This window comes from Petromyzon marinus, unplaced genomic scaffold (assembly GCF_048934315.1).
Source record: "Petromyzon marinus isolate PM22_M1 ecotype Great Lakes invasive population unplaced genomic scaffold, UKy_Petmar_22M1.pri1.0 PM_G_Scaffold_36, whole genome shotgun sequence".
Taxonomy (NCBI): Eukaryota; Metazoa; Chordata; class Hyperoartia; order Petromyzontiformes; family Petromyzontidae; genus Petromyzon; species Petromyzon marinus.
This window is the reverse complement of record NW_027422939.1, coordinates 941,431-954,662: the sequence shown is the minus strand read 5'-3', so window position 1 is coordinate 954,662 and position 13,232 is coordinate 941,431. Positions and strand designations below refer to the sequence as shown.

The 13,232-nt window shown below is 50.0% G+C and overlaps 2 protein-coding genes across 2 annotated transcripts in view; one reads left to right on the top strand and one right to left on the bottom strand.

Moving 5' to 3' along the window:
• LOC142915856 (neuronal cell adhesion molecule-like) overlaps window positions 1-4,582 on the top strand; it is a 58,448-nt gene extending 53,866 nt beyond the window's left edge. The window contains exon 14 of the mRNA XM_076061486.1: window positions 4,380-4,582. Coding sequence (XP_075917601.1) covers window positions 4,380-4,582 — 203 coding nt within the window. The remainder of the gene's footprint in view (window positions 1-4,379) is intronic.
• A 2,673-nt stretch (window positions 4,583-7,255) lies between these two features.
• Window positions 7,256-12,010, bottom strand: LOC142915876 (induced myeloid leukemia cell differentiation protein Mcl-1 homolog). The gene is made up of 2 exons (XM_076061510.1): window positions 11,343-12,010; window positions 7,256-9,960 (listed from the first exon to the last, which is right to left on the bottom strand). Exons 1-2 carry the CDS (start codon window positions 11,964-11,966, stop codon window positions 9,823-9,825), a joined length of 762 nt encoding a protein of 253 aa, XP_075917625.1. The 5' UTR covers window positions 11,967-12,010; the 3' UTR covers window positions 7,256-9,822.
• Between the last annotated feature and the right edge of the window lie 1,222 nt (window positions 12,011-13,232).

The window sequence follows — 13,232 nt, the reverse complement described above, 5'->3', positions numbered from 1 at the left end:
CCATAGACTTCAATGTTACAGGCTCCCCATAGACTTCAATGCAACAGGCTCCCATAGACGTCAATGTTAAAGGCTCCTATAGACTCCAATGTTACAGGCTCCCATAGACTTCAATGTTAAAGGCTCCCATAGACTTCAATGTTAAAGGCTCCCATAGACTCCAATGTTACAGGCTCCCATAGACTTCAATGTTAAAGGCTCCCATAGACTTCAATGTTAAAGTCTCCCATAGACTTCAATGTTAAAGGCTCCCATAGACTTCAATGTTAAAGGCTCCCATAGACTTCAATGTTACAGGCTCCCATAGACTTCAATGCTACAGGCTCCGATAGACTTCAATGTTAAAGGCTCCCATAGACTTCAATGTTACAGGCTCCCATAGACTGCAATGCTACAGGCTCCCATAGACTTCAATGTTAAAGGCTCCCATAGACTTCAATGTTACAGGCTCCCATAGACTTCAATGTTAAAGGCTCCCATAGACTTCAATGTTACAGGCTCCCATAGACTTCAATGTTAAAGGCTCCCATAGACTTCAATGTTAAAGGCTCCCATAGACTTCAATGTTACAGGCTCCCATAGACTTCAATGTTAAAGGCTCCCATAGACTGCAATGCTACAGGCTCCCATAGACTTCAATGTTAAAGGCTCCCATAGACTTCAATGTTAAAGGCTCCCATAGGCTTCAATGTTAAAAGCTCCCATAGACTTCAATGTTAAAGGCTCCCATAGACTTCAATGTTAAAGTTTCGCATAGACTTCAATGTTAAAGGCTCCCATAGACTTCAATGTTAAAGGCTTCCAAAGACTTCAATGTTAAAGGCTCCCATAGACTTCAATGTTAAAGGCTCCCATAGACTTCAATGTTAAAAGCTCCCATAGACTTCAATGCTAAAGGCTCCCATAGACTTCAATGTTAAAGGCTCCCATAGACTTCAATGTTAAAGGCTCCCATAGACTTCAATGTTAAAGGCTCCCATAGACGTCAATGTTAAAGGCTCCCATAGACTTCAATGTTACAGGCTCCCATAGACTTCAATGTTAAAGGCTCCCATATACTTCAATGTTAAAGGCTCCCATAGACTTCAATGTTAAAGGCTCCCATAGACTTCAATGTTAAAGGCTCCCATAGACTTCAATGTTAAAGGCTCCCATAGACTTCAATGTTAAAGGCTCCCATAGACTTCAATGTTACAGGCTCCCATAGACTTCAATGTTAAAGGCTCCCATAGACTTCAATGTTAAAGGCTCCCATAGACTTCAATGTTAAAGGCTCCCATAGACTTCAATGTTAAAGGCTCCCATATACTTCAATGTTAAAGGCTCCCATAGACTTCAATGTTAAAGGCTCCCATAGACTTCAATGTTACAGGCTCCCATAGACTTCAATGTTACAGGCTCCCATAGACTTCAATGTTAAAGGCTCCCATATACTTCAATGTTAAAGGCTCCCATAGACTTCAATGTTAAAGGCTCCCATAGACTTCAATGTTACAGGCTCCCATAGACTTCAATGTTACAGGCTCCCATAGACTTCAATGTTAAAGGCTCCCATAGACTTCAATGTTAAAGGCTCCCATAGACTTCAATGTTAAAGGCTCCCATAGACTTCAATGTTAAAGACTCCCATATACTTCAATGTTAAAGTCTCGCATAGACTTCAATGTTAAAGGCTCCCATAGACTTCAGTGTTAAAGGCTCCCATAGACTTCAATGTTAAAGGCTCCCATAGACTTCAATGTTAAAGGCTCCCATAGACTTCAATGTTACAGGCTCCCCATAGACTTCAATGCAACAGGCTCCCATAGACGTCAATGTTAAAGGCTCCTATAGACTCCAATGTTACAGGCTCCCATAGACTTCAATGTTAAAGGCTCCCATAGACTTCAATGTTAAAGGCTCCCATAGACTCCAATGTTACAGGCTCCCATAGACTTCAATGTTAAAGGCTCCCATAGACTTCAATGTTAAAGTCTCCCATAGACTTCAATGTTAAAGGCTCCCATAGACTTCAATGTTAAAGGCTCCCATAGACTTCAATGTTACAGGCTCCCATAGACTTCAATGCTACAGGCTCCGATAGACTTCAATGTTAAAGGCTCCCATAGACTTCAATGTTACAGGCTCCCATAGACTGCAATGCTACAGGCTCCCATAGACTTCAATGTTAAAGGCTCCCATAGACTTCAATGTTACAGGCTCCCATAGACTTCAATGTTAAAGGCTCCCATAGACTTCAATGTTAAAGGCTCCCATAGACTTCAATGTTAAAGGCTCCCATAGACTTCAATGTTACAGGCTCCCATAGACTTCAATGTTACAGGCTCCCATAGACTTCAATGTTAAAGGCTCCCATAGACTTCAATGTTAAAGGCTCCCATAGACTTCAATGTTAAAGGCTCCCATAGACTTCAATGTTAAAGGCACCCATAGACTTCAATGTTACAGGCTCCCCATAGACTTCAATGCAACAGGCTCCCATAGACTTCAATGTTACAGGCTCCCATAGACTTCAATGTTAAAGGCTCCCATAGACTTCAATGTTAAAGGCTCCCATAGACTTCAATGTTAAAGGCTCCCATAGACTTCAATGTTAAAGACTCCCATATACTTCAATGTTAAAGTCTCGCATAGACTTCAATGTTAAAGGCTCCCATAGACTTCAATGTTAAAGGCTCCCATAGACTTCAATGTTAAAGGCTCCCATAGACTTCAATGTTAAAGGCTCCCATAGACTTCAATGTTACAGGCTCCCCATAGACTTCAATGCAACAGGCTCCCATAGACTTCAATGTTAAAGGCTCCCATAGACTCCAATGTTACAGGCTCCCATAGACTTAAATGTTAAAGGCTCCCATAGACTTCAATGTTAAAGGCTCCCATAGACTCCAATGTTACAGGCTCCCATAGACTTCAATGTTAAATGCTCCCATAGACTTCAATGTTAAAGTCTCCCATAGACTTCAATGTTAAAGGCTCCCATAGACTTCAATGTTAAAGGCTCCCATAGACTTCAATGTTACAGGCTCCCATAGACTTCAATGCTACAGGCTCCCATAGACTTCAATGTTAAAGGCTCCCATAGACTTCAATGTTACAGGCTCCCATAGACTGCAATGCTACAGGCTCCCATAGACTTCAATGTTAAAGGCTCCCATAGACTTCAATGTTAAAGGCTCCCATAGACTTCAATGTTAAAGGCTCCCATAGACTTCAATGTTAAAGACTCCCATATACTTCAATGTTAAAGTCTCGCATAGACTTCAATGTTAAAGGCTCCCATAGACTTCAATGTTAAAGGCTCCCATAGACTTCAATGTTAAAGGCTCCCATAGACTTCAATGTTAAAGGCTCCCATAGACTTCAATGTTACAGGCTCCCCATAGACTTCAATGCAACAGGCTCCCATAGACTTCAATGTTAAAGGCTCCCATAGACTCCAATGTTACAGGCTCCCATAGACTTCAATGTTAAAGGCTCCCATAGACTTCAATGTTAAAGGCTCCCATAGACTCCAATGTTACAGGCTCCCATAGACTTCAATGTTAAATGCTCCCATAGACTTCAATGTTAAAGTCTCCCATAGACTTCAATGTTAAAGGCTCCCATAGACTTCAATGTTAAAGGCTCCCATAGACTTCAATGTTACAGGCTCCCATAGACTTCAATGCTACAGGCTCCCATAGACTTCAATGTTAAAGGCTCCCATAGACTTCAATGTTACAGGCTCCCATAGACTGCAATGCTACAGGCTCCCATAGACTTCAATGTTAAAGGCTCCCATAGACTTCAATGTTAAAGGCTCCCATAGACTTCAATGTTAAAGGCTCCCATAGACTTCAATGTTAAAGGCTCCCATAGACTAATGGAGATGCACACATCGAGGGCAGTCAACTAAATTGCAGGCAAAGGGAGACGGGAGAATGGTTTGACAATAAAAAATATATTCTCAGCATCGTAACTCTGGGCAGACTTTGCTGTTATGGCACAGAGCGTGGTGGGGGGTGGGGGGGTTGGTGCTCACCGCAGGAGTTCCCATCGGGCACCCAACGCCGATGTCACAGTCGGTCAAATTGCGGAAAATGCTGCGATGCGTTTCAATTCACCAGGTAGTTGAAATGGGGTTGTATGGATCGGTGAAAGATGGTGATGGCTTGTAAAGCCCTCTGGGCCTCCATCCGCCAAGCGGACACGTCGCAGGCCGCCGGATTCGGAAAGGACGGCACGGATAAACATTCCGATACCGAGGTGCAAAAACAACAACAAACGCACGGTCCCGTTTTCTTGATCGAGGTCAAAGGTCGCGGGGGTCGCACGTGGGCGAGACAACTTCCCCCGCGCATCTCTCGCCGCCCGCTCCTCTCCGCACCCTCCCGCAGGGGCGACGGCGGCGGCGGCGGCGAGGCGGGCGGCCGTCAGCAACGGGGTCCCGCGCCTCGGTGCCACGCCGGCCACGGCTCTGCTGCTCATGCTCGTGCCGACGGCGGCGCGCGCCGCGCTGCTCTGCGACGTCGCCGTCGCCACCGGGCTGGTTTGGCGAGCCGTTGGGGGCGTCGGGGTTTGCCGTCGCCTCGTCGCGTAGACGCCTGGGCGAGTTGTCTTTTGAAGGACGCTTTTCTTTCTCGCGCTCGCAGTCTTTACGATCGCGATGCCTCTTTACATTCAGCGTTGTTCCTCGCTCCACGTACATGAACATCGTCGAGTTTCATTGCAAAGAGTCGCACGCCGTGCGCCCGCGGCGTCTCGCAAAGAGCCACACTGTACAATTTTAAATGCGAGTTGTGACAGAGCCATTCCCTGAAGTTGTTCCGTGCTGCTGCTGCTGTGCTGAAGACGTAATAATAATAATAAAGGTGGCAAGTTTAAAACTTTATGGACTGGAACTCATTTCTTGGGTTTCTCTTTCAGTTTCTTGGAGTTCCCTTTCAGTTCATTGCAGTCATCAATGACGTCTATGATGGGACCATTTTGCTGCGGGAAATAATTACGGAGTTTGATACAAATGTGTCACTTATATTTAAAATTTATAATCAAAAGTTATCACAGGTCAAGCTAATTCTGAATTAAACTTTATTAATGTATATAAATGTCGGTCGTGAAAATCCTCCATTATGTCTAAGGAGAACTCATTCCAATGATTGGCTGTACATAATTTTCCTCTATCATAAGCTGCATGTTTTTGTATATACATATTTTCGTATCATCGCTCACGTTTGATATTATTTGTTTTAATACCTCAATGCGGTTTTAAACCTAATGCGTTATCGACCCACATCTCCTCTGTCGGAGTGTGCACGTCTGAAAGGCTACCCCTTTGGCAGGCGCTGTGTTGAGAACTTGTGGTTGTGAATAGTGCTGCTGCTGCTGCTGCCAAAAATATACAAGGTGATGGGGTGGTGATGATGATGGTGGAGAGGGGGTGGTGGTGGTGGTTGAGGTTGTGTTGATGATGGTGGAGGGGGTGGTGGTGGTCGTGCTGTTGGTGGTGGTGCTGGTGATGGTGGTGCTGGTGGTGGTAGTGCTGGTGGTGGTGCTGGTGGTAGTGCTGGTGGTGGTAGTGCTGGTGGTGCTGGTGGTTGTGGTAGTGCTGGTGGTAGTGCTGGTGGTGGTAGTGCTGGTGGTGTTGCTGCTGGTGGTGGTGGTGCTGGTGGTGGTGGTAGTGCTGGTGGTGGTGGTGGTAGTGCTGGTGGTGCTGGTGGTGCTGGCGGTGCTGGTGGTGGTGGTGGCAGTGCTCGTGGTGCTGGTGGTAGTGCTGGTGGTGGTGGCGTTGCTGGTGGTGGTGCTGGTAGTGCTGGTGGTGGACCTGAGTCACCCGAGTTTTTAATACGACCGCTCGTACGCGCACGTACGCAGGCATGTGTGTGTTTGTGTGTGTGTTTGTGTGTGTGTGTTTGCTGGCGTGTGTTTATCTTGGGACAATAAACCACTCAGAGAGGCCCCTCCCGCTCCGTGTTTGTCTTTACTCGGCTGCCCGCCTGTCTCTTGTGTAGCCGCTCAGGAATTTGCCGTGAGATGGATCTGTCGGCGGGCGTCATCATCTCTCCGTCGGCTCGAAGGGGGGGGGGGGGGTGCCCTGTGGGGGGGTGGTGGTGGTGCCCTGTGGGGGGGTGGTGGTGGTGCCCTGTGGGGTGGTGGTGCCCTTTCCTTCGTCTGCAGGGGGGGGGGGGGTTAGCGACGACAAACAAACCGCTTCGGTCAAAATTCAGGTCACGATTTCAATGAGAAGAATGCAGCCGTGTGCGGCGCGTTGCACGGGACGCTGGCTGGCTGGCTCCGGTCGGTGTAAATGCTGGCTGGCCCCCCGGTGTAAATGCTGGCGGTGAGTGAGTGGTGAGCGGTGAGTGAGTGGTAAGTGGTCAGTGAGTGGTGAGTGAACAGTGAGTGAGTGGTGAGTGAATGGTGAGCAGTGAGTGAGCGGTGAGTGGTGAGTGAGCTGTGAGTGGTGAGTGAGCTGTGAGTGGTGAGTGAGCGGTGAGTGGTGGGTGAGTGGTGAGTGAGCAGTGAGTGAGCGTGAGTGAGTGGGGAGTGAGTGGGGAGTGAGCGGAGAGTGAGTGGTGAGTGATGTGTAAACTCCTTTGTCGGGGTGCCTCTCTTCTCTCACCCAGCGTTCATTGGAGCTCTGTCATCCCGACAGTTTTGTTCCTTCACCTTAATCCCTCTCACACAGCTTATAGGTCGTAGTTTGAGCTTGGCTCTGTTTCACTCCAGCGCAGTCTTCGAGACAGTCTGTTCCCTTCACCTGATGAAGGCCACTTGTGTTGTGGCCGAAACGTCGTGATTTTTGTTGTTTTATTTTTTACCTACGTGACTTTACCGAATAGAACCAAAGAGTAGTGGTGAGTGAATTGTGAGTGAGTGGTAAGTGAGCGGTGAGTAGCACGGGGATGTCCTCATTCAGCAGCGGACTGAACAGCAAACAACTAGGTACACTGAAGGCGATGTTGTGCGTTGCCGAGCCTATTAAGTGTGGCAGCAGCCAAAAGAGGGACACCCCCCCACACCCCCCCCCCCCCCCGGGATGAGATGGAGCGACGAAATCGACTTCCGGATGGATTGTTACCATCGCAGGGCCGTAAGGTGGCGATGGGTTGGGGAGGCCTTCATCCAGCAGTGGATTGACCGTGGCCGGCGATTACGATAAACAAGACACACAATCTAAAAAAAACGCACACGTAAACTGAACGCCTTTCTTGGCCTCAATTCCACTTCAGCTACGATCGAATCAGCCCTGGCAGAGTAAAACATAAAACACGTGTCGGGCAAATAAACAAGACACTCTTTAATTGTTGTATTGAGAGAGACGGCGCGGGAACTGAAAGCACCAATAAGGTCTGAAGATTGTCGAGCATCATGCATGGTGATGGTAGCATCGTGCGTAGTGATGGTAGCATCGTGCGTAGTGATGGTAGCATCGTGCGTAATGATGGAAGCATCATGCGCAGTGATGGTAGCATCATGCGTATTGATGGTAGCGTCGTGCGTAGTGATGGTAGCATCGTGCGTAGTGATGGTAGCGTCGTGCGTAGTGATGGTAGCGTCATGCACAGTGATGGTAGCATCGTGTGTAGTGATGGTAGCGTCGTGCGTAGTGATGGTAGCGTCGTGCGTAGTGATGGTAGCGTCGTGCGTAGTGATGCTAGCATCGTGCGTAGTGATGGTAGCGTCGTGCGTAGTGATGGTAGCGTCATGCGTAGTGATGGTAGCATCGTGCGTAGTGATGGTAGCATCGTGCGTAGTGATGGTAGCATCGTGCGTAATGATGGTAGCATCGTGCGTAATGATGGAAGCATCATGCGCAGTGATGGTAGCATCATGCGTATTGATGGTAGCGTCGTGCGTAGTGATGGTAGCATCGTGCGTAGTGATGGTAGCGTCGTGTGTAGTGATGGTAGCGTCGTGCGTAGTGATGGTAGCATTGTGCGTAGTGATGGTAGCGTCGTGCGTAGTGATGGTAGCGTCGTGCGTAGTGATGGTAGCGTCGTGTGTAGTGATGGTAGCGTCGTGCGTAGTGATGGTAGCATTGTGCGTAGTGATGGTAGCGTCGTGCGTAGTGATGGTAGCGTCGTGCGTAGTGATGGTAGCGTCGTGCGTAGTGATGCTAGCATCGTGCGTAGTGATGGTAGCGTCGTGCGTAGTGATGGTAGCGTCATGCGTAGTGATGGTAGCATCACTACACATGCACAAGCACAGTGTCACCCGAATGCCTCTTGTTTCCCACTCGCAGGAACTGAGCCGTGCCCAGGGCTGAACAAGCCGTGGCCGCGTTGTTTTTTTTTCCTCACCGCAGAACTCTCAAGAGCTGTGCCGCCGCCGGCAAATTGCAGCGACCGCCTTGGGCTGCACGCCGGTGACGGCGGTGCGTTGCCACGATGGCGCCTGTGTCCCGCTGTGTCACCCAAGTAGAACTGCCACCATTGATTTACCTTAGGAAAATATCAAAGATCTATCCTGAACCAAGTAATTATTGCATGGTAAGGGTACACTCAAATATAATCCAGGACAGGGCAATGGGTAAAGGTTACCCAGAGTTCCATTTTAAACAGGGGGGAGGGGGGGTGGTGGGTTCTCTGTTTTCAATAATCTAAGTTGAGAAAAACTCCTGACAGGAATCCACAACCCCCCCCCCCCCCCCCCACCGGCCCGGCCACCTCACAACTCCAAAGTTTGGTTTGTAGTGGCACACACGTTGCAAGGCGACTTTATGGGGTAGCCCACTGCCGATTAACCAGACACCAGATACCAGACTTGTCGTTTCTAAACGCGGCTTTAAACTTAGACTGCCGCGCACCATAGGGCCCATCCAAGCTGCCTATCGTGTTCACCTGGCCACGCACAGGGAGGAGGATCCTGATGGGTTGGGAGCCGTCTCCTCGGTGTACCTTCTAGGCCCGCACTAATAATAGGGTACTATCGGTGTAACCACACAATCCTGATATTACATCATACGAGCAGAAAAAAAGTTAAACCTTTTGTGTTGCAAGTTGAGGCTTTGCTACCCTGCAAATTTCACACAAGGCGCTGCAGCGGCTGTTGCTGCCCGCTGCCAAATTCAACTCCCGCTTGCTCGAGTTGCGTGAAGACCAAAACAACGAGAACAGATTGCTCTGTTTATGGCCAAAACGCTGCCGTGATGGCAAGCGTCATTCAATTCCTAGCCGTGTTCGAGGTAGCAACTATATAACGCACGCGTTAACACGTTTCTAATCTTTCACCTTGTCCTGAAATTGTATTTAAATAAAATAATAATACAAATTATAAGTGCTTCCGAAATGCTCAATTTTACCAACACTTACAATGCTGCCTCATCGAGCCAGACTAACGTGAATTTAACGACTCTATTAAAGTAAAATAATTGCTGTCCAACAAGAGCAACGTGCGTCAATTTCCATTCGGCCGTCGGGTTTTTCTCGCTGGGAAGACGCAAAAACCTCGCTCGCACAGAGGTTCAAAATATTAACAAAGCATTGACAGGCCCCACGGAATGCAATCAACGATTTGGCACCACGCACCCCAGCAGCAATCGCTCCCATGCGGCAGGTTTAACGAAATGGAAACTAACGAACAGCGAAGATTGGCACGTGAAAAAAAAAGCGCATTTGCAGCTGCATCTTTGCAAAAATTCTACCGCCACGGAAGCGTTGAGCACCACAATTTAACTTTGCAGGGGTGGGGGGGGGCGTGCCGCGTCTGTTCAGAGTCTCGATGTTTTTCCCGCGGTCGCGGTAGCGGTGCTCCGTTTAGCTCGGCCGGAGGCGACGACGCCGTGGGGCACGCCGTGCGCGAGAGCCGGACACGATCGGGGCCTCGTCCCGCTTGGAAGGTTCAGCGGAAACCGCCGAGGATCTTGCGAACGCCCAACGCGGCCAGACCCGCCATGGCCCCGAACCCCGCGACGGCCACCAGCGTGTTTCTGAGCGTGCTGCCGGGCGTCTCCCGCTCATACTCCCGCACGAACCCGTCCTGCGTCCGGGGGAACACGAGCGCAATCCGCCGTCAGTACGGTCGTGCGTGCGCACGCGCGCGCGGTGTCGGTCCCGAAAACGGCAGTGGCACGGCTGGCGATTGTACAGGCGGTGCAACTGGGCGCTCGAGAGGCAGATGGGGCCCAGCTGCCGAGTTCGAAAAGAGGAGAGCGGGACATTTGCTCTGCAACGGCGTTTTCACAAACTTAATATGCAGGTCTTGGATTGACGAATTGGGGTTTTTTTTACACATTTGACCGCTTTAAACAAATGCTTCTCCTAAAACATGGACCCGCTGAAAACCCCACAGGCAATGGCGAGAAACACATACAGATGGTATGAACGACAGGGCGATTTCTGCCGTCCGAGAGAGGGGATTAGGCGTCTCTCACGATTTAACAAACACACAAGCCGCTCCACTGCCAGTCGCTCACTACTCTACACAGAAGCCCCAAGCTGTCTAAGCTGACGACATGTCGCAGCAACTTGGCAAAACTCAAATAAAAAAACTAATTAAATTTCTCTTCAGTCTCGCCTGGTAACAAAAAACAACAACCCCCACCCCCAATTCTCAATAATCCTCATGCCGTCTGAACCCATCACCAACGTCATAATCACCACCAAAATCACAGTTCCCACCATCTCCACTCACCACCACGAATCAATCACAACCAGGTCGCACATCTCCACTCACCACCAATAATCAATCACAACCAGGTCGCACATCTCCACTCACCACCACCACCACTAATCAATCACAACCACGTCACACATCTCCACTCACCACCACTAATCAATGACAACCACGTCACACATCTCCACTCACCACCACCACTAATCAATAACAACCACCAGGTCACACATCTCCACTCACCACCACCACTAATCAATGACAACCACGTCACACATCTCCATTCACCACCACCACCACTAATCAATGACAACCACATCACACATCTCCACTCACCACCACCATCACCACCACTAATCAATCACAACCACATCACACACCTCCACTCACCACCACCACCACCACTAATCAATGACAACCACGTCACACATCTCCACTCACCACCACCACCACTAATCAATGACAACCACGTCACACATCTCCACTCACCACCACCACTAATCAATGACAACCACGTCACACATCTCCACTCACCACCACCACCACTAATCAATGACAACCACATCACACATCTCCACTCACCACCACCACTAATCAATGACAACCACCAGGTCACACATCTCCACTCACCACCACCACCACTAATCAATGACCACCACCACCACCAGCAGCAGGTGGCACGTGTCCACAGCAGGTGGTGTCACGTGTCCACAGCAGGTGGTGTCACGTGTCCACAGCGCGTGTCTCACCCAGCCTCCCTGGCGCACGAACCAGGCCCTCCTGCTACTCCGCGAGGCCACCAGGAAAGCGGCCACCTCGTGGGCCACGGAGGCCCTCGCCTCGGCGTCTCTCCCCGCCCTCCGCTCCCCGCCGCCGGCGGCTTCCTTGAGCCTCTTGAGGAGCAGCGCGCAGAACACCGCCAGCGCCACCACGCGGCCCCAGCTCACGTGCCCGTCGGAGAACATCTCCCGGGCCACGGCGAGCGCCGAGCCACGCAGATCCTCGGCCTCCTCCGCCACCACCACCAGGCGGCTCACCATGGCCGAGAAGGCGGCGCGGTGCTGCTCCAGGAGAGAATCCCCGACGCTCTCCAGGAGCTGTGAAGCGGCACAAAGTTGCTGCTGCTGCGGTTGTTGTTGTTGCTGTTGTTGTTGCTGTTGTTGTTGCTCCGTCTGTGCCAGGTGAGCGGCGTAGCCGGAGATTAAATTTGCGGTCTGGACGGTGAGCTCGTCGTCATCGTCATCGTTGTTGTCATCGTCATCATCGTTGTTGTCGTCATCGTTGTTGTTGTCGTCATCGTTGTTGTCGTCATCGTTGTTGTTGTCGTCATCATCGCAGCGCCTCGCCACTCCGCCACTCCGCGCTGCCTCCATGGCCGCCGTCGGGAACGCGAGACGGAGTCGACGGAGGTCGGAGTCGCCTAATGGAATCGCGACGGTCGATTCAGCGACGGTCGAAAATCGCCGCGTTGCTGGGCGTAGAATCTCTTCGGCGATTGGTCGATTTCTCATCAAGCAGGCAGGATTCGACGGGAAGAGAAATCGCGCCGACTTTAGATGTCGAGGAATCGATGCGGCGATTGGCTTGCGACGGCAAGCGTCAGCTCAGCGAGTTTCAGAGTCACAGCAGACCCAGCAGCATCAGTGAGTGTGTTAATCTGCCTGTTTGTGTCTGTGTGTGTCTCTGTGTATGTGTGTGTGTACAGAGTCACAGCAGACCCAGCTATACCAGCAGCATCAGTGAGTGTGTTAATCTGCCTGTTTGTGTCTGTGTGTGTCTCTGTGTATGTGTGTACAGAGTCACAGCAGACCCAGCTATACCAGCAGCATCAGTGAGTGTGTTAATCTGTCTGTTTGTGTCTGTCTGTGTCTCTGTGTATGTATGTGTGTACAGAGTCACAGCAGACCCAGCTATACCAGCAGCATCAGTGAGTGTGTTAATCTGCCTGTTTGTGTCTGCGTGTGTCTCTGTGTATGTGTGTGTGTACAGAGTCACAGCAGACCCAGCAATACCAGCAGCATCAGTGAGTGTGTTAATCTGCCTGTTTGTGTCTGTGTGTGTCTCTGTGTATGTGTGTGTACAGAGTCACAGCAGACCCAGCTATACCAGCAGCATCAGTGAGTGTGTTAATCTGTCTCTTTGTGTCTGTGTGTGTCTCTGTGTATGTGTGTGTGTACAGTCACAGCAGACCCAGCTATACCAGCAGCATCAGTGAGTGTGTTAATCTGTCTGTTTGTGTCTGTGTGTGTCTCTGTGTATGTGTGTGTGTACAGAGTCACAGCAGACCCAGCTATACCAGCAACATCAGTGAGTGTGTTAATCTGCCTGTTTGTGTCTGTGTGTGTCTCTGTGTATGTGTGTGTACAGAGTCACAGCAGACCCAGCTATACCAGCAGCATCAGTGAGTGTGTTAATCTGTCTCTTTGTGTCTGTGTGTGTCTCTGTGTATGTGTGTGTGTACAGAGTCACAGCAGACCCAGCTATACCAGCAGCATCAGTGAGTGTGTTAATCTGTCTGTTTGTGTCTGTGTGTGTCTCTGTGTGTGTGTGTGTGTACAGAGTCACAGCAGACCCAGCTATACCAGCAGCATCAGTGAGTGTGTTAATCTGTCTCTTTGTGTCTGTGTGTGTCTCTGTGT